At 43.3% G+C, this 25374-nt stretch overlaps 2 protein-coding genes across 2 annotated transcripts; both read left to right on the plus strand.

Moving 5' to 3' along the window:
• Window positions 1-3690: 3690 nt before the first annotated feature.
• Window positions 3691-7202, plus strand: CHCHD1 (coiled-coil-helix-coiled-coil-helix domain containing 1). Its single transcript, XM_054382397.1, has 3 exons — window positions 3691-3832; window positions 4432-4550; window positions 5911-7202. Exons 1-3 carry the CDS (start codon window positions 3691-3693, stop codon window positions 6007-6009), a joined length of 360 nt encoding a protein of 119 aa, XP_054238372.1. The 3' UTR covers window positions 6010-7202.
• Window positions 7203-10400: 3198 nt separating this feature from the next.
• On the plus strand, window positions 10401-24885 carry LOC128967982 (neurotrypsin-like). The gene is made up of 15 exons (XM_054382300.1): window positions 10401-10481; window positions 12505-12550; window positions 13862-14098; window positions 15393-15516; window positions 16218-16393; window positions 16904-17051; window positions 18518-18696; window positions 19100-19241; window positions 20290-20492; window positions 20606-20747; window positions 20996-21201; window positions 21710-21788; window positions 22026-22148; window positions 22666-22946; window positions 24575-24885. Exons 1-15 carry the CDS (start codon window positions 10401-10403, stop codon window positions 24883-24885), a joined length of 2478 nt encoding a protein of 825 aa, XP_054238275.1.
• Window positions 24886-25374: the final 489 nt, after the last annotated feature.

Here is a 25374-nt window from a genome sequence, read left to right on the forward strand (position 1 = left end):
TCATTCTTCTGCCAAAACTGCAATACCAGATGCTGCCTATTTTTCCTGTAAGAAGCTGTGTTGCATATACTGAACTAGTAATCTGTGTTTTCTGTCCTTTAGCAAGGACTGCAATTCCTAGGAAGCGTATAACCTCACCAAAGAATAATGATTTGATACCTAGCGATGATAATTTCTAGATCTGCAAAAGAACTGCCTTTTCTTATTTCTGTCACTGTAGTAATTTTCAAACTGATGGATCCCTGAGTCTTTTGTGATGTTAAGTAGAATGAGCCAAGCAAGAGTGGATGTGCATGTGTGGAGTGGAAGGATTCCCTAGAAGCAGTCTGCAAACCACAGCATCTGGGGAATCACAGCAGAAATGCTCCTTTCACACCATGGCAGAAAGTAGTTTTAACTAGTATGGAAGAGCAAGTAAATCCTAAAGGACTGAGAACAGTATAAATTGAAATGCAGCCATCAGGAATATCACTTTTTAAACAGGTTTGGCTATGTTACACAAGCAGCCATCTGCCTCCCTTACCATGCTCCCATACATGCTCTCAGCCATTGTCCCGAGAGAGCCTCTCCCTTAATGACTAGTTGTCATCCATTTGGTTGGATTTAATTAAGATTGTTGATGGATCTCTAGTCATCTTCTGAGTAGTAGTAATAATCAGAAACATACAGGGTGGCAGGTTCTTTCATTCTGCCCAGAGACCTCTACTGACAGGTTGAAATTAATCAGAGACAAAATCCTTTTAGTGTTATGACCAGCTGAGCCAAAGCCTTTAACAAACTGCACTTCTCTTAGGATTCAGTGTCTTGGAGCTGGCAGTGAGATACATGGTCCTGCAGAGGGATTAGGAAGGGTGGAGAATAATGGAACTGCAGGATTTGTTCCAGAGCTCAGACACAACTATCATCTTAATTTGTGTGGTTTTATATAGATTCTTTCCTACAAAAAAGTCCCATCTAATGTTAAGTGTCTCAGCTAGAGATGGTTCTGGAAGTCTTGGAATGAACCACAGCAGATCATGGTATTTATGACACCTCTGAGAAAATGAGGGATCAGGTAATTTGCAGTAGAAATGGGCCAGATTTGAGTAGATGGGGATTTGGGGATTAGAGAGAGCTGCTCAGAACTAGTCAAGTGGAATAGTCAAGAATAATGGAGGGTGGCTGATCTGATTGAGATCACTCAGGATTAACTAGGCTAGCATTGGATTTGGGGGTGACAAGTCAGAAAAGAAATTGCATCTGTCATTATGCTAATGGATGCATTTGTGCTGATGAGTGAATTAACTGTTAATACTGTCCAAATACCAATAGCTCAGGAGACAAGATTTAAGTCTGAACCAACTGGAAGTTTAGAAAGATGTTACTAAAGCTCAAAGTGGGTATACCTTAACTTTTAAGGCATTACATTGGAGTTCAAGGAGGTCAGGCTGAGACGGCTGAGAATACATTGTGGTAGGTGAGGGTATTACTAAATTGTATGAGAAGAATTGGGGCATTCAGGATGGACTTGACTCAATATACTGGAATTTACCCGAAAGCTGGATCCACACAGTTCAAAAAAAGGCATGAATATCAGCTCTTTAAATTTCTTCCAATACAACTGATTTCTTAGCCTCATTCTCTAATTATTTTTTAGGCACTGTCTGGAGGTTTTACACAGTTAATCCAGAAAGTGAAGGATCCATGGTGCAATTTTTGACCTCTTAAAGAGCTATTTAAGAGGATATTTTATTACAGCATTGTTAGCATTTTATTTGTGACATAGCATTTACTGTAGCATCATAATTGGCCTTTATTGCAGTTGTGATACAGATTCTTTTCAAAACTAATGGCTTAATCTCTGTGATGTATTTTGGTTTTGACTAGCTGAAACACAGGGTAGGATTCAACTTTTAGCTGTGTTGATCCAAGTAAAACAGTTTTATGTGCAGTAAGAATTGTACACATTCTTCATAGTTGTGCATTCAGGATTCAATGAAACTTGGGTTCATTCACTATATTGAGGAAACTAGGTTTCTCGTTGTCTTTATAAAGTCAGCACTTATTTCCCATCCGTTAGTGTCTCTCTGCTATCAGCCATACAAAATACAGGCTCTGGGGAGACTTGGCTATTGAGTAACACATCTCTTCTGTAGTTCCGCATGCTCCCTTAAAATGAATGTTTGTATCTTGCTTCAAAAACTTGCGTGGTATGTGCAGACACCATCACGTACATTATTCTGTCTGCTCAGGAATTTCTTAAGCTGATGCTCTTGTCCCAGGCTGAATGCCAAAAAACAAAAAAAAATTCTAATGCAGATGGCAGTAACTGACAGGAAGCTATTATAATTCTCCTTGTGTGGCTTGCCTTTCTCATTCTCAGCTTCCCCCCCGCCACTTTTCTTGGAATTACTTAAAAGAGAGAGCAGCTTTTGAAGGTCAGTGTACCTGAAGGTGCTGCCACCATTAGCTAATGTAATTTGGAGAAGAGTCGATTCACAGGGAGTGCAGTTTAGCTTCTCTTATGTCCTAGTTTTTATGTCTGTCTTTTTTATTGTTCTTGCGTAAATCTAGTTAGTAGCTGCAGCAGGCAAATGCAACAGAGGAAAGGGGGTGTCCATAGGGGTACAGGAAAAGAAACAAAACCAAGAGTAGGTGAAACTTGCGTGGAGTCCTGCAAAGTACTTCATTTCTCTGTCTTGAATTTACAGGGTTTCTAATGTGTAGAATTGCAGGATGCCAGCACTCTAGCCTATTTTGAAGGTGTCAGCTTGTTTTTCTTCTGCACTGCTATCCAAGAACAAACGATACTTTACTTCCTGCTCCATCAGAAAAAGTGGAAGTAGAGAAATCTCTCTCTTACCAAAATGTTTTAGAACTTCCAGACTGTTTGAATTTGAACTAAAGAGATGGAAATACGCTTCTAAAAAGAACCAAAATAAATCTTTTCTTTACTTGAAAAGGTCTTCTCATATTCTCAATTTGACTACTTAAAAAATAACACAAAAATAGTTATAGAATCAGACATACCAGAGCATACTGTCATGCAGATGCAATTAAATCTATAATGACAGAATATTCTGGTATAGGTCCGGTGATGTTTAGTTCAAGATAACAAAATTTCCAGTGTCTTGTTCACTTCCTTGACTAGGTTGGAGGCAAGGGGTGTGCTTTGGTTTTTATTTCTGTAACTAGGAAGTTGAATGTATTTTCATCCAAACAATATTCTGTGAAAACTCCCCACATTTGTTCCCAGTGCCTATGGTTTGTCCTTCTGTATATGGTCCAAACATATAACTGTTCTTCCTGTAGAATACCAATTCCTCATCGGCCCTCTAGTGCACAAGGGAGATAGTTGATGCCTGAATGAGTCCTGATACAGTAAGACAGCTTATTCAGTGACTACTATGAGTATTTTTCATTTCCCGTGTCCAGTGGCTAACAGTTCACTGCTGCAGAAAACCTTTTGGCATGCAAGTTGTTACTGGGTGCTTCCATCTAACAAACTGTAGTAAGTTATTTCGTGTTTCTGACCGTTGCATGGAGGAACAGGACGGGCTGATTTGCTGTTAAGGGGGTGATAACGTTCCGCCGCCACGGGCGCGCAGCTGCTGCCACAGTGCGGAGGCCGCAGCACGCCTCTGGAGCGCGGGGCTGCGCAGGCGCTCGCCGGGGGGCGGGCCCGGGACGACGGGGCCGCTCAGGAAGAAGATGGCGGCACCCGTCTACCCGGTGTGGGTCACTCGCTGGCTGTCCGGGCAGTGGCGGCAGAGGAAGCGGCCCCCGGCTATCCGCCCGATCCGGCCGCTGGTGCTAGCCAACAAGGTAGCGAACCGCAGGGAGCAGGCGGGAGGTGAGTTCCCGGTTCGAGGCCGTTAAATGCTCCTTTCTGGGGATTAGACGGCCCGGGATGAAGTGAGGCTAGGCCCTCAGCCCTCGTGTGGTAGACCCGCCGCCAGAGGGCATTCCAGCGTTGTCCTCGAATGCTGTCCCACCGGTCTCTTGTGGCTTTACCCTGAGAGGGTCGTGGTGGTGTCAGAGATTGGTCGAGTTGATGCTCACAAGAGCTTTGCGCTCTGCAGGGCAGCAGCGGGCACAGGAGTTTGGTTCGTGCCAAAGAATCAGCAATGGGCTCTTCTGAAAAGATTACTTTCTCCTACAACGGCCCTGAACTTGTGTCTTGTGATATTCTGTGTACAAATCATACACGTGAAATACTTTGCTACATCTTAGCACAGTATTTACTTAAGAATTCAGTCAGATATTACATGGCTGCAATGGTGCTAATCTTTGTGTTAGCAACATTTCTACACCAAACAAAGATGAAATCTTCAGTAATTTTTTTCCGCAACTGCCTCTACTCTATCTTAAATCTCCACAGAGATGTTTTATGTATTGTGGAGCTTGAAATCCCAAACGCCTGAGATGTTTGGTTATGTATTTCCGTTCTAGAGGCGACGTGCATCACAGAGATGTCAGTAATGATGGCCTGCTGGAAACAGAATGACTTCAATGATACGGCTTGTGCTGAAGAGATCCGGACATTCTACGACTGTGTGGCAAAGGCAGAAGTAATTAAAACCTCCCTTATGTTCTTAACGGCTAATAGCAGGGAAGGAAGAAGCCCTCAATCATTTTTTATGTGGCAATAGTAATAATGTTCTCTCAGCAACGTGATTTGTGTTATAACCCATTCAAACTGTAGAAGGAATGCAGGGTAAAGTAGATCAAACATGCCCTCCTTTTTGAATGAAGAAGTTAAATTAAATAGGAATTAAAGGACTGGAGGAAGGGACTGGATATTTGGCATGTTGTAATGAAGGATTAAACAGTACTCACATGTAGTCCTTATATATGGAGTTTTTTTGGCTTCTTGAAGCAGGTCTCAGTTACTGTCAACTGACCCTAAGTTAGGCCATTTATTTCAATCCATTCCAGTTTTTAATCTCTAAAGTTTAGCAATAATGAAGCAGTAACAGTCAGTGCTCTGCTTCATATTAAATAGTAGTTTTTAATGAGAGTACAATTTGGAGCTGTTAAGTAGAACAGTGATTTGTATGGTGTGAGATTTCAATTATACTGTGATTGGAGAGTTGCACAGTGTAGCTAAGTTTCTGTACCTGCTTTGATTGCTGAAATTAAAAAATAGCTGACTCAAGTACCAGTGCAATACCTGTCTTATCTAGATGGTGGAGGAAAGTGGTAAGTTAGTATTCTCAAATTCCAATCTGTCTTAAAGCTGTAAATAGTTCTGTGCTTGCAGGGGTGAGAATGGAGACAAGGTGTTGCAGGATTTACCATTCGTAACAGACAGAATTTTCAGGTTATGTGATGCAGTTACAGATATTCTCAATTATCTGAAAATTAAGAGTCGTTTTAGGCTTTTTCTAGCTTTGAAGGTTAGACATTTTCTTGAAAAACAAATTTCATACTGTTTGGAAATGAGACGTGTCTAGCTGTATGATAAACTTGAAATCAAGACAGTTTCAAAAGCAGACTAAAGGTATATGTACTAAACTTGACCTTATACAGTGATGTCAATTTTTTTCAATTTTCAGTAATAGTACTGTAATTTATTAAATAATTATTTACTGTCAGACAGCATAAATGAAAAATGTCCACAATTAATTTGATAGATTACTAAGAATGAAATTGAATAACAGAAATTAAAAAGAAAAAATACTACAATACTACTTACTATAAGTTTACATTATCGTTTACTAAGAACGTGAAACAGTAATAGTGCTTGCAAGATGCTGGTGTGTCATTAATTACTTGTGATTAATCCAGTGCTATTGTAAGTGTTCCTTAAAGAAATAGTATTATTCTAAAAGAAACATCCCAGGACAATTAGAAGTTGGTTGGTTCAGAGGTTGGTGTCAACTGCATATAAACAGAGATAATACTTGGAGGTTTCTTTTTCTCTTTCAGAAGGAGCGCAAGAATCAAAATGAGGACAAGGGAAACTTGTCTTCAAGCAAAGTGAACAAGCTCCTAAGGAGGTTTCCTCAAATCACACGTTATGTATAATAAGCTTTGCCAAAGAGACTGTAAGCTAGCAATTAAAGTTGGAGTTTGTAGCAAAAAAGTGAGAAGTAAACTTGAGTGAGCATTTGGTGTCAACTGGTACCTGTCAGCATTGCTGTGTGGATCTTGACAGCACTTTTGATTCCAGAGTCAAAAGCATCTGTCTGAACCATCAGCTGACTCTCTTCATGATGTTCTTGGGCCTTGTAGAATTAGGGTCGTTGGAGTGTGTTGTTCAGCTAGCCTCAGGAATGCATGCAAATGCCTTTTCTAACAGTTACAAGATGACTTTTCCTCATGTGTAAGCTTCCTGCTTAGTTTCTGAGCTGCTGTCAAAAAGTGCTGAGGCCCAGACATTGACCCACCTTCAAACTGACAGTAAATTCATGACTCATACTCCTAAATGCACAATTTGGTTCTTGAAATTTTTTTAATGCCTGCTGCTGTAGAAGAGGGCTGTAAAATGAGGAAGAAATCTCTAGCAAAATACCTTGTTAATACACAATACATTGGTAAGGATCGAATAGAACTTTAACCTGGAAACTTGTGATTTAGGCCCTCTGATTTGCAGGTAGGACACATGGTGCCACAACAGATCAATTATGTGGTCTATACTGTGATAAAATAACGTAAGACTGTTGTTTGGCTTGGGTGACTCCTAGGCTACAACAAAATTTTAAAATTTTGTGGTAAAAAATAAAAATGGGGAGAGAAAGCTCAAGCATGGACTGATACTGAAATCGTAATTAATTATTTGTTTTGATTTGTGATTTTTTTTTTCCCACTAGAGTACCACAAAAGTGTATGCAGGTCCCTGTTGTTCTAGTACCAATACCTGGTACTACTTGCCTTAATTGGTACGAAAAGTGCAGTGCCCCAGAGAACTAATGATAAATTTCTATAGCTAATTCTTTGGGGAAAGAGGAAAAAGCAGAGTAAGAGGGGAATCTGGCATACACAGAGTGTGATTGCCCGTATGTGACTGTAGCATTTGTATGGAGCTGGAGCCTCAGGCTGTTAGCTGTTCACCACAAGTGTATACTTTCAAGTTATTGAAGCAGTTTTCGTTTGATTGTTGCTTAAAATGGTTCATTAGTGGGCTGTCCTACAGGTATCTTATTCTGTTGTTGCTGTTATTGCATAACTGGGTCTTTCAGAGGACTTGGGGTCATTAAAAATATGATGTTCACATCTAAATGTTGGAAAATACTTTGGTTCTGTGATGTTTTGCATTTTCAGTCCAAAAGACACTCTGAAAAGGAGAGCTAATTGATTATCTTTGTTTCTTAGGGAGACAGGCCATTGTTGTTTTGACATCCTACCAATCTGAAAAGCTATTTTTCAATTTTACTGCTTCACAGTGAGTTTCACAAATTCAGTTGTTTGGGATTTTTTTCTGACTCTTTGTGTCTACTGTAAGCTTGAAATTACTATGCTAAGGTTTTCCAGTCCTTAAAGGAATGCACTTATTCAGAGTAAGAAGAAAAGAAAATGCTTTGCAGATGCACCCAGGTTCTTTTGGCTTAGCAGCCCATGCTGTAACCAAAAACCTTCTGCTTACTAGTTGTCCTTTGCAATTTGAGCTACTGCCATTTCCCCATATCTCACTATTAAGCTTATATTGAATATGTTCTGTGACATGCTGATATTTGGGATCATTCTATTAATAGTTCATGTGTGTAATGGCAGTGAATAATTCTGTTTTTTCTGAGTTCAGGGCTTGCACCACCCCACGATACTGTTGATGGGGAATAAAAGATGGGTGGGGTCTGGTGATCCCAGCTGAGCTTGCTGGTTAAGAACATTGCTGCAGAGACCTGTATGCCATCGCGTGGTGGGGAAAGAATTAAACAAAAGCCGACTAGCTGTTCTTAAGTCGGATTTGTAGGATTTAAGCAAATCTGCTGGAATTCCTTGATCTTACTCCTGTTCCTTAAAGTTTGAGTATTATACCAGCTCTGGGTATGTTTGCTATAAACTACCTCTCTTCTTAGGCTTTCACTGGAGATCTTTTCTGGAGAAAGCATTGACATTTCAGCTCATTTTGAGGAATAGTAGTCCTGCCAGTTCAGGAGAAATAGATAGAATTTCAGAGAGCCAAGAATATTTTAGGAGATTGTGCTTTTTGTTCAGAAGGGTCAATGCCAAATAAGCTGGAAAAATCAAGACACTCTGTAGGGAATTGTAGACTTACAGAACTGTGTGTCAAGGTGAGAAGTTGATTTGTAATGAACTTGGGTATTTATGACAACTTCAAACTTCCCCACACAAGAAAGTTCAAGATCTGTTTTACCTTCTCTTTAGGTACATGGTCTATCTAAACTGATGTAGTTACTTACATTGGTATAATTTCCTTCTTGGTCATCCTCTCTCTACCTCAGAGAAGGCCATATTCCCATAAGCTTCTGAGAATCTCAGATCCACCTCTCAAGAAAACATGATTACATGTGCCAGAAAACCAGGAGGAGTCCCAGCAAGAAGGAAATAGTTCCAAAAGAGGACCCACCACAGAGGAGATGGCTGAAAAACCCACTATACTCTTTGCACATTTTGTCATTCCTCCAAAAATTGAATACCAAACTTGGACTTATGTTGGTTTTAGTGCACTGGTCTGTGTTTCCTTTAAAATCAGTTTGCCTAGGAATCACTATCTAGGAAAGCCATGTCTTGAGAAGGAAGTAACTTACAAGCTACTGTGAGATCCTGTTCTTTGGTAGAAGTTTTAAACCCTATTGGTATGTGTCAGAGGGCTAAAGCATCTTATGGGAGTTCTGAAGGGGCATCAACCACCTGTCTCAGAGTTACGGCATGCAGTAGCATTGAAGCTATTTCCATCCTCTACTGCCCTGATCATCTCTCTCCTTCACCATGAGGATATAGGAGATTTGCATCTAATTAAGTGTAATTCTTGGCCAAATCCACTGTGCCCAGAAGGCACTGTGATACAAATCCACTCCAGAAAGGACTCCCTTCTGCCACTCAGTAATTTCTGTAAAGATCCAGCATGTAGTGGCATTTCCTTGCATTTGATGAGTTACTGGGGATGAGGCAACACAAAACTGTCATGTGAAGTAATGAGCAATAAAGGAGGAAAGAAAAAAATCCATTTGCTTGACAAAAAGCCTCTTTCTCAGTCCATTCCTTGTGTTTATGCTGAAGGTGTCTTTGGAAACGCTGCTCAGCAGCCTTGGCCTGAAGTGAGCTCATTTCTTCAGCTGACCTTCCTGTTTCATGCTGCAGAACACCAGGAGTTAATACCTCCAAAATCAGAATATAAATACAGGAAATGCCCACTAGATTGAGCTGAGGAGCAGCACAAGGAACATTTAATTTCAGAAATTGCTACAACTGAATAGGTTCGGATGGATCAAAGCCTAACTAACCCTAGTTCATGTGAAGGAGCAGTATGCTGAAAACACCAAAAAAATAAAAATTCATAGGATTGTTGGTAGCAATACAATAAAGATCAGCCCTCTGAAAATCATCCTAGGCAATCAAGTGGAAACTTTACAGCCCAAGGTCAAGGAGACGCTTCACGGAAAAGGTCCCTGGAAGCAATACCCATGAGAGCAAGATGCCGGTCTGAGAACTGGGAACGCGCCCTCGAGAGGGTGGTGCTACCTGTGGGTTTTCCATGGAAAGCTGCTTTACGTAAAAATTTTCTAGGTCCCGTTTACCTGGGTTCAAATCTGAGGAGAGTTTGACCTCGGGAAGCTGCAAGCAGCTAATCGAGGAGGCAGCAGTGGGGGGGATAAAGTCCAGATTCCTTCCAACAAGTGTAATCTCCGTTCCGTGCGTGCGCACAAGCCGTTTTCCAGTTTGATGCTGGAGGTTTTGCAGCAGGGCGCTCCCCGCCGTGGCTGTAGGCTTTGCTCCCCGGGCAGAGAAGGCAGAGGCAGCAGCGATTGCAGGCAATGCGGCGGGGGGTGAGCGGGTGGCCCGGCCGCCGGGCTGCGGGGGCGCGGAGGCGGAGGCTGGCACCGGGAGAAACTCGTACCTAGACAGGGGGAGAGGGAGGGGACAACGGGGTGCGGGAGCTGCTGAGGGCTGCGCCCCACCCGCCTGCGCTTGCCTCTAGTGTTTAAAGAGTGCCACAAAAATTCTGGGGCATGTTCTTTCTTATTTTCTCTCCCCACTTTTTCCCCTTTCCGAAGAGACGAATCGAGGAGATGAGAGGAAGGAGAAAGTGAAATTTTAGGATGCTGCTGGGAACGCTGATGCCTTGCTTCACATCCCTTTCCTTGCATGGAAATGGAAGAGGCAGCTCACTCCCTCCAGTGCAGAGTGGCTAGTGCCCTGCACCTGGGGAAAGCCAGCTACAGAGCTCCAGGAGCAGGCGGCAGCTGAACCAGAATGCGATGTTTGAAGAGCTTCTGTCCACTCGTACAGTAGGGATGGAGATCCCCAAAGCAGTAGTAGTAGTAGTGCTCCTTGTAAAGCTTTCCAGTCTGTTATCCTGTCTCAGATGTGTAGAGGTAAGAAACGGTTATTCTTCTGTTTACTTGTAAGAAGTTACACAGTTCTTTCAATATCTTCACTATAGGTGGATCTTGTTGTTACTTGAATATGTTTTCCGAAGCATCTAGGCAGCTGTGGTCTCTAGGCTGGAGGCTCAGGAAGGGATTTATTTCATTGTGCATAGGAAATTCAGAACAGGACAGAAAGCAGGATGCACGAGGGCTTGCAGATGCTTTGGCTCAGGTTTCCTATGTTTCCCAGGCACTGCAGTGACCCTGGCAGGAGAGATCTTTTGTTTCTGTTCGTTGCTGATTGTCTTATTACCCCAGTCACTGTTGTGTACAGGTGATTTATAGCTATACAGACCTGGGGTGACGACTGCAGCACAGGCTGTTGGCGCTAAAATATGCTGATGGTCAACACTGGGGGATTGTGGAAGCTGCTGCAGCAGCTGGCAGCAACTAATGTTACTTGGACTGCAGTTCGTGCATCTCCAGGAAGAGCAGGTTCAGACTTTTGCATATAGTCTGTTACTAGTCCAACCCATCTCTGTATCACCTTCAAGTTTACACATGTGTGCAAGCGTACAGTAAAAGCTACGAGTCAGAGGACCTGGACTGTGGCTCAGTCACCTGTTTGGTGCAGCCACAAAAGTGTAGTTTAGCTTGTTTTCCTCTCTTTGCAAAGAACTTTGAGATCCTTGGTGAAGACCTTCATCATTGTTGGTTCACAGACCATTATGTGGGCTTGCAAGATCCTGATACATACAGATAGATGGGATTTTGGCTGAGGAGATTTTTCGGGTTTTTTTCAGTTCAATACTGTTTTATCTGTGCACCCCCTTGTGCATACACACCTGAGATATGATCTGCTGCTGTTTGTGAACCATGTCAGGAATTCATCTTCAATACACAGTGTCACATTCTGACTTCTGGAGGGTGATGCTGGAGTTTGACCATATTCATAAACTTGATTTGAAAATGACATCTGCCATGAGTAGGTGTTATTCTTGTCAAGTACCTATAGGAACTGTCTTTGCTTATTCCAGAGGTGGATTTTTTTCATTCCAAATTTTACTTTTCCCTTTTTCTAGGGAAGTTAGAGAAGAAAAATTAATGCATTTTGAAGAAAACCAGAACCAATTCCAGTAGCTAGTGTTCTTTACAAACATAATTCTTCTCTGTGAATTATGACTCCTTGGTCATATAAAAGTACTTGAAATGTTCATTAAAAATAATTAGACAATAATTAAACTACAAGGAGCTGGCAGAAGCATGTACAGTTTCTTCTTTTTACTCTGGATCTATGAAGATTCTGCACCTGCCTGCACACCAACTGTGTCGAGTGGAGATCCCTATCTCTTAAGTCAGCAGTCAAATTATAACTACTGAAAAAACTGCCTATAAGAGGAAATGTAGTTTTGGGCCTACTTCCTTGGGGCTTTGCTTTGTATTTTTTGTTTTTAGTTATTTCACCCTATTTGGATAATAGTACCATACATCAGAATCATATTCTCATCTATTAATACCAAAATACTCACAAAGTTTTACTGGATTTTCCTCTTTAGGTGTCTTGCACTTTGCACTATTGCTATTTTAACAGAGATCCTTGGGAGCATTATTGCATCATGTAGATATATCTCTGTTTGCTGCAGTGGCCACAGATGGCTTATGCTATGAACAGAGAGAGAATGAGTGTTCATTCATTATTTTTCTTATTGGTAGCAATATTTTCAACTAGCTTTTCTTTCCCTAGGCATCTCACTCAGGCTTCCATTTCTACTGGAAATGAACAAGCAGGGCCCTGTAATGTACTGTTTAGATCAAGGGTAAATCTCTGCAGGCTGTAATTATTCATTTTGCTGTTAGTGGGCAGAGCTGTGATTGGATTTGAAGAGGAGCAATGGGGAGAGTGGAGAAGAGGCTGGTTACTAGGCTGTGTTTGCCTAAAGCAGTAAAAGGCTGAGCTGATTTTAGGACGTGCCCATATTTACTTCACTGGATAATCATCTGTCTGCTTTTGCTCTGTTTCTTTTCCCAGGCTTTCCTGGGATCCCAGCCCAGCCAGAACCATTTGCAGAGTGCAGGTAAGAACAAGAAGTTAGTAATTCAGTCAACAGGCAGATTCTTTCCTGCAGTGGTGATCTGAGACCGCAGGTATGATGAACCACGGGTACCTGGCATTCTTCCTTTATTTCCATTGCTTCTTGAGTCTTTTCTTCTCCCTTAATGTCTGTTTATTTCCTTCCCAAACATGGCCTGACCACTTTCTTTTCTCTTGCAGTTTGCTACTCCTCCCAAGTGTTCTTTTCCTTTTGTTTCTTTCTCTGCCTCAGCCCTTTTTGCATACTCACCTTTTCTCTGCTGTAATAATTACTGAATTCTCATACATTCTGAGGGTCCTAGTTGATACAAGGTGCACAGTGTATTTTCCAGACACCCACCTGTAACTGCTTCTCATTATTGCACCTTGCAGTTAATCTTCAGCTGTCACCCCATCTGGCCTTGACAGTGGCTAGAATGCATGAAGCAAAGTTTCTTTGTACCCTTACTCCTTGCCATATGTGTCTTTATGGCAGAAAAGTTTTCTGAAACTGTTGGCTTCTTTTTGTTTATTCAGTGAATAGAACTGTAACTGTTACCCTTTCTGAGTTTGCTTTTCCCATGCCATGGATGCAGAAGCCCACCCTCATACAGAATCTGGTTTTGGTTTCCATCTTTAAGGGTCATGAATGGACAATTTTCTTCTTTTGTTAAAGACCATATTAAATAAATTGTTGAGTTTTCTTTGTATGAGATATTTCGCATGGGCACTGGTCTGGAACATTGACACCTGCACTTCCCTTCCCCCATATCCAGGTGATATGTGAGTGTGTCTAGGGAACATGTATAATTTCTGACTTTTCTGATTTGCAGAATGAAATTATATCTAATTTTAAACTCTTCTTAGTTTCAATCAATTTAGACAGGCAACTAATCTTCTAAAAAGCCTAGGATCAAATTTAAGAGTATCTTATTCAGGTGCTAAAGCAGGTGGGGAAGGAAGTGGAGGAGTGTGTGCCAAGCTCAAGTGCTGTTTTGGAGTAAGTGAATACATTTATTAAAATAAACAATAATGGGAACTAGTTGAAATTGTCCATATTTGGGTTCGGAATTAGCACATTTCAAAGGTCTATGTGGACAGGTAATGACTTCCAAATCAATTTAGTTTGTAGACAGAGCATATTACAAACAGCCTTTGAACAGCTGCCTTCAAGAGTGATAGAGTTGAAATCAGTCAAGTAACAAGACTGCAGACACTGGAGGTGTTTCAGGGGATCAGCTGGTATCTCACATGTTGTCTTAGCTTTGGTGTGTGGTATCATAAGTGATGCTAACAGCTGCCTTCTCATGTCCAGCATCCAATGTGTGCAGCGTTGGACCACTTGGGTATTACAGTGGCTACCTGGCAGTCACTGAGGCTGGGGCAGAGTGCCTCAGCTGGGCAGAGTTCCCTGATTATGTTCAGCAGTACCCAGACCGTGGCTTGGGGGACCACAACTACTGCAGGAACCCGGATGGAGGAACGACACCCTGGTGCTTCTACCGGCTTGCATCGGGGGCCATCGGCTGGGCTAACTGCGACTGTAACCGAGGTAAGGGCTGCTGTGTGTCCCCAGCTGCACTGTCTCAGGGGTTCAGGCCCAAAATGTGTTCTGCACAGATATACAAGCAGCAGGTGGGACACACTGTGAAAGAAGCACTGTACAATAACCCTCTCAAATTGTCAAAATACTTAGGACTAGAGCCTGTGTGGAAGAAGAATGTCTGTATAGAGCAGGGGGTGGATTTAAGCTACTGTGGCCATAAATGCTTGTATAGATGTTTTTATTCTCAATACAAGGAGAGTTTTGTGGGGTTTTGTGTTGTTGGTGTGTGGTTTTTTTTTTTTTAACTGCTAAACTGTTTTGTAAGTGGCATAACATAAGTTATGTGGAAAACAACCCACTCTTGTTCCTTAAGTATCCATATCAGAGCTCTCCTCATGTAAGTGCAGTAGTTTAAATACAACAAATCTGTTATAAGGTAGGTCATGGGCTTTCCTTAGGATTCCTCACAGCTGACAGAAGAACTGCTGCTCATGTTGAGACATGCAAGGGAGCTGAACTCTCCTTGAAAATGTTCTATTTGTCCTCCTGTTTTCTGACCTTCTTTGCTTTTCCCATGTTTTGCAGAACAAATGCCATACCGGTTTAATAAGTGAAATGACCACATCTTTTTCCCTTGACAGTGGAAGCATTTTCAAAGATGGCCTCATTAAAGTGAGGGAAAGAAGTGTAGTTGTATTGCATGTTTGTATTTAGGTACTACAGGCAGAAAGTGTATCCTTCTCCCAACACATAACTGAGCGAGGAGATGTGCATTCTAAACAGTGGTAGATATTTGTGGTGCAGTGGGAATTGAAAGGACATTTACACTGGCACTTGATTTTCTTAGAGAAATTAAAGAGAATTCACCTGCTGTTACTGAACATCTAGCTGTAGTAAGATCAGCTTTCATAGGTGAGGTGGCTGATGGAAAGTAAATCAGTGGAATGTCAGAAGGAATTAGAGAGCCTGCCTTTTCCATACACCTGTTCAAGGTAGCGTGGAAAACCATCTCCATTTCATGGAAGGAGAATGCAGGAGCTGTGGCAGAAGCCAAGTCTTCTTCCATTACCATGTCTCTGGAAAGAATACATCACCACCCATCCTCCCAAGCAGCCACCACAGGAACCAGGAGGGTGCCACTCCTTGTACAAATTACTTCAGTGACAGCACCAGCAAAATAGAAATGAGAGAAGCCAAGTGCAGTTCAGTTCAGCTACATATGAGTTCAAGACTTGCTGGTCTGAAACCTCCATCAGAAGACAACAAATGTTTTTTTTCCCCCCGCCCTGTCTTTTGGAAGGTGCTGTGAGATTGGCTGAAGATAATAGTGTGGAGCTGTACTTCAGTGGACTCTGGGGCACCATCTGTGCTGACCACTGGACTGACTGGGATGCCAGTGTTGTCTGCAGACAACTAGGTCTAAGGTGGGAACCTCAGTCTGGTTGTCAGAGTTACATGCCCATGTGCCTTTAAGGAACAGCCTCTGTGGTTACAGTGACTCTGGCACAGTGTGTTGGCTGGGCAAGAGAAGTTTGTTTTGTGGGCTGATTTCCCACTTACCCAGGGTCCTTTCATACTGTTTTCTTTCAATGGCTATGCCCAACCCCAGTTAACATTTGCAAGATTTTTTTCACACCAGTAGTTCCTGCTTGATGCTCCAGACTGTGATAAGTGAGCTGTGAGGTCATATCCCCTTTTTAGTATTACCAGCTGGAGTTTTTGTAGTGGTCTAATAGAAGATTTGAGAGTCAAACCTTCTTTGAGAATGTGGGGTTTATAACTTTCAATTTCCAAATAGCAAGGAGATAAGGTCCACAGAGAAGGAAGAAGGTTATTCAGATATTTAGATGTTTCAGTCTCTTCCTGGGTTTGTTTATCACTCAGACAAGCTTGCTGTTTCTGGCCAGACCAAATTTGCTGTAGTCAGTAGGAACACAAAATGGGTTAAGTGGTGGGAAGTGCTTTGTGCTTGCTTGTGCTTTCCCATTAGACTGTAAACGGCCAACACTCTATGTACTCCTAATAACTGGGCACAATTAGACTGGAGAGTCATAAGCATTGAGGGGAACTTGCAAGTCAAGCAGTGCTAGGACATTTCATCATTCTCTTGCATTCTCTGTACCAGTGAGATCGGCACAGCTGGGAAGAAGAATCACCCTGGACTGTGGCATGTGCCCCTGCACATGCAGTCAGCAAACTGCCGTGGCAATGAGAAAGCACTGCTGCAATGTGGCTATCGGGAAGCTATGTCAGGAGCTTGTAACCAGGGGAGTGCCATGGTAACTTGTGTCCCTCCAGAAGGTAAATCTCCAGGGAAGATTTGCTCTCTGTTTCTTGCATCAGTGTTTGGTAAGATGTACAATCTAAGGTCATGAAGCTGTGAGGAGCAAAACATTGGAGCACATACTTCTTTCACCTGCTATACAGGTGGCTATCTTCCTTCCAGTGGAAAATTATCCATCCTTTCCCAGTACCAAATACTCAGAGTGGGCATACTTCTACTATCACTGACATTTTGGCTGTTGCTTAATCACCACATCCCCTTTCTATCAAACCAGTTTTATGTCTTCAGGCAGCAAAATCCTTGTCACCATAGCAGCCAGTTAAAGAACCATCCCTGGACTGGCAGTACCCAGTACTGTGGACTGCAATCAGATGCTTCTGGAGGGTCTAGAGGGGAGGATCTGGTAGGGTGGGACAAGCATTTCAAAAGCTCCTCTGGCTGGTGAACAGTTCTACATTCTGAACTGCTGGATGTGCTTTGTCTCTGTTTTGTTCTCTTGTGCTCTCTTTCCTTTCCTTGAAGTACAGGTGTAGCTACCCCACTGCGTTTAGCTGGGGGAAAGGAGAGCTTTGAAGGGCGAGTGGAGGTCTACCATGATGGCAAGTGGGGTACCATCTGTGATGATCAGTGGGATGACCGGGATGCTGAAGTAGTCTGTAGGCAGCTGGGACTCAGGTAATTTCCCCTGCTGTGTATCATGGAGTCATAATAGAAGTAGGCAAAATGAAGAACATGAGAACATGCCCTTTGCTATAGTACCAGCCCTTTCTATAGGAGATACACAGAAATCCTGGACTGGTCATCCTATAATGGAATTTGTACTTAATTCCTGTCAGTTATATAGGTTTATGCTCTGAAAAAAACAGTTGGTGCATCCCTGCCCCAGGTTTGTTTGTGGTTTATCCTTGTTTGTTATTTTTGCATGCATGTCCTAATGCAAATCTTCCTGGCCACAGTGCTGGCTTGTCATGGTCATTTCCATATGGAAGCTACAGTTATTTACTTGGTTAAGTTGGAGCACTTCCAGTTTCACTGATGGCCCTTTGGATCTCAAACCAAACCAAACCAAACCAAACCAAACCAAAACACCCCCCCAAAAACAACACACACACACACAAAAACCCAGCAACAAAAAAACTTGGGGAGTTTTGCCTATTACAGAGATTGAAACATCATTGCCCTCCAAACTTCCCAAGTGTCTGAACTGTTCATGCTGCAAGCACGTTTTTGTAACATACTACAAAAGATTACATATCACAATGTAACATTTACATTTGTGTAATTAAAAAAAAAAATTACAAAATATTACCTCTTACAATGTAATGTTTTTTTGCTACATATTACAAAATACAAAATATTACATATTACAAAATATTACAAAAATTACCAGTAACCAGTTCGCAACACCACTGTGTCAGAAATATCTGTAGGGGGACACTGACCTAGCATAGGAAAGTCCCTGTGCAAGGCATAATCTTGGGGGTACAAAACCATGACCTGTTGTTTTTCTTCGCCGATTCAGGCCCCACTGGGTGATGAATGAAGGCATGAATCCTGTTGTCATATAGCAACAAGATTCCAGAAATATAGAGAGCAGAGAATCTCACAAGTTTTCCGCGGAAATACTTTATCGCTGCATTGTAGAATCCCCAGCATTACAGAGTCTGAGTTCCACTTACAGAAGAAGTTCTAGAAGCCCTTAACAGATGAAGCAGTTAGCAGAAGTCCCAAGCATATGTCTAGCAGCATCCCTACACTGAAGCTCTAGCCAGAAGTAGTGAACTAACAAAAGCAGAAGTCCCTAGCAGCCCTAACTCCGCAATCTCAGAGTGGCTGTTTTTATACTCGTTATCAATCCTTAACCAGTAAACCCCAACCACATATATAAGATAAAATCTTTTCCCAGTGAGAGGTGCCAGCATGTCAAGGAGGTGGCTCCTGCAGCATGTTCAATCAAAAGGTGCCAACGTGAGGATTTTGTTCTTGGCACACATGGAATGTTACTGTTTTGCTTTCTGTGGCATGCAATTGGTCAGCTAAGGAATCGTGCACTCTGCATGTGTCCAGCAGCCATCCTCTGAACAGTGGCTACAACAATGTCCTACCTTATTGAGCGTACCTTATATGGTGTCTGTTTGCAGTGGGAACCCAAAAGCCTTGTCATGGGCTCACTATGGGAAGGGATCTGGCCCAATCCTGCTGGATGAAGTGGAATGCACAGGCAATGAACTTTCTCTTGACCAGTGTAAGAAGAGTGACTGGGGACAGCAAAACTGTGACCACATTGAAGATGCTGGGGTCTCCTGTGACCCTTTCACAGGTATAGATCTGCAGCTCTATGGCAGTCAGATGTGTCCAGTCTTACTCCAGTTTGCTCAGCAGATACCACCACTGCTTCAGGATCCTGCAGGGTTTCTATGTACAGATCCAGAAGGGCTGCCAGATATGGAGGCAGAGAGTAAGCACAAGGTAGGAATATATTGGAGCCAGGCTTGGTGGTGTTCTCATGGCTTTCCAGAGGTTGTATGGAAAAGGCTGAGGTAAATCCTTCCCTGACAGATAGGTACGTTTGGTAGCAATGAATGTTTGGGTTTTGAGTACCCACAGATGTCTGTGTCTTTTGTTTCTTTGACTCCTGAGCCGTACAGAGATTTCAGCAGTGGGGTGCAGGTTGTTTCTCTTCTCCCCTGCTAAGTGCTAGCCTTTTCTCCCACTCTTTGCAGAGGGCACTATCAGGCTGGCTGGTGGCCACAGCCCCCATGAAGGCAGGGTAGAAGTTTATTACAACGGAGACTGGGGCACAGTATGTGATGATGGCTGGACAGACATCAGTGCCCAGGTGGTCTGCAGACAGCTGGGCTTCAGGTAGGACTTGAGAGTGTGCATGCTATCTGTTCTTCCTAATTTCAAGATTAAATTCCATCACCCGTCACTAGGGTAGGTTGTACTTCAATCCTTCAATGTTATCTTTATTAGAAGGGTTACCATTAACATTATTCAGGAAAGATTGATTGGTATTCTGAGGGGAAAAAATATATATTTTATTATCTCTTGCTACAGCCTGTTCTGAAAGCAGATAACAGACGATACTGTGTTTATGAATACCTCACCCAAGTCAGAGAGCTTTCTTTACACTCCTTAAATTTGCAGGTGTATCAGCTCAGCACTGCCATCTTCTCTGCGCTGTCAGCTGAACATGTCACCTGCTTCAGTAGTTGAACAAAAAACAGCAAGGGAAAAAAAGAGTAGTACTAGGAATTTTCATAATGCTTTTTTTCCCACTCCTCCAGGTATGAGTTTGGGGAAGGTTTAAAATTTGGATACCTATAGTCTTGGAGCCAGCAAAGCGTTAGGGGTTTCTTGGGGTTTTTTTTGGGTGGATTTTTAAATATGATTAGCATGTCCTTGTAAAATTTTGGCTCTATGAACTGAAAAAAAAGATTAAATTCTTACCTTTGATTTTGGCTGCATACTGTGTTTGTGATCTCTTGTAGAGCCTAAAAGTTTGCATCTTTGTGCATTTCAGTCCCTATAAAAAGAAGTAGAACTACTTAAATGTTGGTATTTTTGGTGCCTCCTTTGCTAGCCCTTCTCCAAATCGATGTTTCTGGTGTCATGTGTGCAAAGCAGCCTTTGTGATCTGTCTGGCCCTCCGTGCTAATATGATTGTGCTTTTGACTAGACACTAGAAAATGTCCTGGCCAGAGTAGGCCTCCCTGAATACTGAAAATCTGTGAGATGTGCTAGCTGCTTGGTTGCCATCCTGTGTGTCACTAAGTGGTTTAGGTCAAGAGGCCACGATACCACAGCTGAACTCTGCAGGGGAGTTACCTTTTAGATCTGAGCTTAGGTCTCTCTGTGGGATTAATAAGTTTTAATGCGTCTGATGTTACATTCTGTTTCCTTCTTTTAGTGGTCCTGCTACTTTGGCTTCTGAAGGAGACTATGCTGCTGGCCAAGGCTTTATCTTACTGGATGATGTGGCTTGTGTGGGGACAGAGCTGTCCCTCCTGGACTGTCCCCACAGCAACTGGGGGCAGCATGACTGCTCACATGCTGAGGATGTGGGAATCCGCTGTTCCCCAGAGAGCAACACAGTCACGGATGGCAGCTTGGGTAACTCACCTTGCCTCTTGCCCTGCATGATGGGGAAGTGCCACTTCCTGGTCTGTTCACCTCACATTCCCTGGTATTAGTGCTTGCAGAAACCCATGTGTTTTCTCCTGCAGGACCTCCTGTGAGGCTGGTGGATGGAGAAAGCACCAAGGAAGGACGGGTTGAGGTATTCCTGAATGGGGAGTGGGGCAGTATCTGCGATGATGGCTGGACAGATAGAGATGCTGCAGTGGTTTGCAGGCAACTGGGATTCAGGTAAGAGCTCTGACACGTGCATCTTACAGATAGAAACTGCTCTTGGTGGGATTGCTTCTTTCTGGACCTGGTTTTTGGGGGCTTCGTTTCTTAGTTTTGGCATACACGCTTGAGGAAGTAGGGTCCTATTCTCACTGTGCCGCTGCCTATGTGCGGAGTGACATATTATTTCTCTTAAGATGTGTCAGTGCATCAGGTTCACCTGCCTCCTGTTCACTGCATACTAGCCACTCTCTCTCTAATTGCAGCGGTACAGCAAAAGCCAGGGCCATGGCTTATTTTGGTGAAGGCCACGGGCCCATACACCTGGACAACATAGAGTGCAGTGGCATGGAGCACACCTTGGGGCAATGCATCAAGCCTGACACCAGGATTCGAAGCTGCTTGCACAGTGAGGATGCTGGTGTGATCTGTGACTATGTGGAAGAGAAGGTGCATGAGATCACGAGAGCAGGTGCTGTGCCTATTTCTTCTATGCAGAAATCTGGAGCTCCAGTTGAAGGATCTCTGCATGATATTGTGCTTTCTCCCTGTAGTTCTTCTCTTTGGCTAAAACTTTACTTACAAAATAAGCATGTCCTGTCCTACACCTCCTACTTTTTCCTTGTTTTACTTTTTTGTCTTAGAAACACAGGGTCTCCCAGAGCAGTCTTCCCCACAGCCAAGACACCATGCCATTTCATAGAGCAATAACTACGAGGAAACTCTGGGTTTTAGACTACTGAGGAAATAGCTGTAGAGACCCCATTCCTGGCATAACACGGCAGATACTGCAGCCAAGCACTTCTACCGAAACTGATGAAATCTGTGGGATCAAATCTTCTATGAATTCCATGTGCACAACACAATGCAGTCAGCTGCTATGAGGATTAATGTCCTTAGGAAAGACAAAGGGTATTTGGCTGTGTGACATTAATTGCTGACATTTAAGCTGAAGGTATCTACCCAACTTTGCTGTGCAGGTCCAGAGTCTAGCATGTGTGGGATGCGCCGGCTTCACCGTCGCAAGAAAAGGATCATAGGTGGAAACAAGTCTCTCAGGTACTACCTTGTAATTGCTTGGAAAGCCAGAACTGGTTCCAGCTTTCCTACAGACTCTGGAAATAGCCTAGAAAATGCTGAATACATTGACACATTTTCACTAGTGATGTTTGAACCATTGGGCCTATCCAGGGAAAAGTGCACACCAGCTGGGCCCACATGGGGCAGAGTGGATGGGAAAAGAGGAAAACAGCTCATGCATATGTGGCACCTATTATTCCTCTGTGTCTTCTTCAGAGGCAGTTGGCCATGGCAGGCCTCACTACGGTTGAAGGGGTTTTATCGAGACACTCGTCTGCTGTGTGGAGCAACACTGATCAGCAGCTGCTGGGTAGTGACTGCAGCCCACTGCTTCAAAAGGTACATTTGTGAGTGGGGAGTCTCTAGGACAAACTCCGTAGTGACAAACAAGATAGCCTCATACAAGGTTATCCTCCAGGCTTAGCAGGACCACAACTTTCAGGTTATGGTGCATGTGACCTTGGAGCAGTTATGGGGATGACTAAGTACAGGCTTGCTTCACTGCTTACACCTGTCCTCTTAACTTTGAGGCTTTACATCTTAAAGGGAACCAGCATTTTGCTATCCTTCAATGCTTTAAGGACCTGTGAAGAGGTAAGGTTACAAGCCTGTTGCAACTATTTTAGCCTTTTGTGTAGGGGAAAAAAAGTCCTGTGCATGGTAGGTAGTGATTTGGGATACCCACTGACTGCAACAGCTGGCATTATCACTTGTGCTAAAGAGGTCCTACAGTACTGCACTGGTGCTGTTTTATCAGTTTGTGATGAGTTAGTTCAGTCTCGTAGCAGATGAGACTGGTACGAGTCTGTTTCCCCCTTAGTAGGAGTATTGAGCTCTTGAGTCTCTTTTTCTCCAGGTTTGGTGTTGATGTGAGGCGCTACCTGCTGCGGGTAGGCGATTACCACACAGGTGTGAAGGATGAGTTTGAGAGGGAGCTGCCTGTGGAGCGGATTGTCCTCCACAGGAACTATTGGGCTGGCAGCAATGATAATGACATTGCCCTGGTCCAGATGCGGGGCAGAGAGGGACACTGTCTCTCCTTCAATCACCACGTTCTGCCTGTCTGCCTGCCTGACAGGAAAGAGAAGTCTGACATCAATAGGCAAGCCTGCATCATCTCTGGCTGGGGAGACACAGGTGAGTGATGGGGCTGTGAAAGGCAAGAAAGGTAAGGGAGTCTGGGTTCAGAAGCCTACCTGGGCCATTAATTAATGTCTGCAGAAGTCAAGGCCATGTTCATACTATTGTCTGTGCCAGTGCATGGTGTTAAGAACAGGGAGGTGTTGCACCATTGTATTTTCTTCTGAATTTGAGGTTTCTTGAGCCCATAGGGTAAGTCTGGATTGCCATAGCATTCTTCAGAGCTATGGGAGTGAGAAATGCTGCCATTTGGCCATAATCCTCTCTTTCTTCCCCTTTCTACATGCGTATTTCCCCACAACAGACCCCTTAGGCAACTGCCTGTGTAGAGCTGGCTTGCAAAGCCTGTGGGAGACCTCTACATTTGCATGATCTCCTGCCTTCTTCCTGATACTGTAGTAGTGAAGTGAGGGCTTAGAGGCGGAAGGAAACTGTCAGACCACCTTGTTTGATCTCCCTGGGATATTGTTGCAGGGACATCTGGGCTATGAAGCAGTTTTCTGCACTAGGTTTGAGACAGCCTGTACCTGTCCTCTTGCAGCACATTCCCGTGGAGCTTCTGAGGCAAAAGGGAGAGGGGAATACTCTAGAAAGAATTAATTATTAAATACTAAACTCTCTCAAAGTGATCTTTTAAAATGCTGGGCTTGGAGTCTTGACAGGGATGCAAGGTCTAGAGATAGCTTTAAATTCTAGACAAATCTTTATAACCAGCTGTCCAGTCCCCACCCATTTGAGAAACAGATGCAATGCAGGAACTGGGGCAAGGGGGCCTTTCTGGGGCTGCTGTGACTGGAGCAAAGCATATGTTCAGAAAGACTTGCTGCCAAAAGGCAAATAGCCCCAGCAGCTTGTCTGTTGGTTTGGGATTTACCCATACTTTCCAGCTGTTTCCCTAGCTGTTACCCAAGTGTTTAAGTGAAAGTATACATTTGCCTTCGGAATCATTTGCATGTGTCACTTTGAGGTGTCTGGGGAAGATCAAGGAGCTACTTAGCCATGTAACTCCCTTAAGCCCTGTTGGGGCTTAGTGGGTAGAATCCTTCTCATGCACCAAACCTGGTTTTTCCCAGTGGGAGTGGCAATTACCTACTACCTTGTGAACCTACCATAACCCTTAGCATGTGAACCTTATGTTCTGAGCAAATCTGAGGTGATAAAGAGAGACAAATCAGGTCAAAGAGGCAGCGAGCTCCCATTGAACAGTATTTGGATGCCTCTGAAACATCTTTGTAAATTTCTCTGAAGACTGGGCACTTCACAAATATGACTGCATTTATTCTGTTGAGAAAACACTGTCCTTGTTTTGCAGAAGAGGAAATGAAGGTTCAGAGAGATGAAATAAATTGCACAAGGTTCTTACTTTTTAGCAGAATAAGGAGTAAGACTCATCCTTTGATCTAACCTTGTTCTCCAACCTCTTTCCCTTTTCTTTGATCTTACAGCCCTTTTTTGTGGTCTGGCTTGGCAGTTCTGGTGGTTCAGAGATGCTGAGCTTGGCCTGTTTCTGTGCTGCAGTCTTGCCATGAAAAGTACACATATCTGACTTTGTGCAAAGCACTGGTGCTCTAGGTCACTGCTGTTGTCTGTATGTGAATTGGTCTAGCTGGTCTATTCTATTCCAGGGAAGTCCTATTCAAGAACCCTGCTGCAGGGAGTGGTTCCTCTTCTCCCACGGGAAGACTGCGAGGTCCGTTATGGGCAGAAGTTCACTAACCGCATGATTTGTGCTGGGAACCTCTCTGAAGATAAACGGGTAGACAGCTGCCAAGGTGACAGTGGAGGGCCACTCATGTGTCAGAGGTCAAATGGACGCTGGATCATTTTGGGGATCACTTCTTGGGGTTATGGCTGTGGTCGGAAGGATTCTCCCGGTGTGTACACCAAGGTTAGCAAATATGTACCCTGGATCAAGAAAGTGACCAAGCTAAAATGAAAATGTCTGAGCTCTAGGAACTGCAAGATATGGTCCTTTTGCCCTGCAGCAGCACAAGGCTGTGGCTTCTGGCTTGTGACTGATGGAGATTTGTCTTTGGACACTGGGAAAAGACTTCAATGTAGAACTGGGATAAAAACAGTTACAGCTGATTCTTTAAAGATTTTGGTTTCACTTTAGTCTGTAATCCCTGAGCAGAGAAAGTAGGTGCACAATGGTAAGAATGAGAAGTCTATGCTGCTTTGACTGTCTCTGTTCTATAATGCAATCAGTCTTGTTCCTTTGCCCTGGCACACAGAAATGGTAGAAGTGGAGAGATACCTGCCTCTGTAAAAATCTGTTCTTGGTTTTGTGTGTTTGCACAGTTGAAAAACACTGCAAAGAGAGGTGAGATGCTTGGAAGATGGCACCAGACTCTGGCATAGTGAAAATCTTCAGCTATTTTTTCATAACAGCTCTCTTCAGTTCCAAGAATCAGAAGAGTTGATC

The sequence above is a fragment of the Indicator indicator genome, chromosome 7, assembly GCF_027791375.1.
Source record: "Indicator indicator isolate 239-I01 chromosome 7, UM_Iind_1.1, whole genome shotgun sequence".
Lineage (NCBI taxonomy): Eukaryota > Metazoa > Chordata > Aves > Piciformes > Indicatoridae > Indicator > Indicator indicator.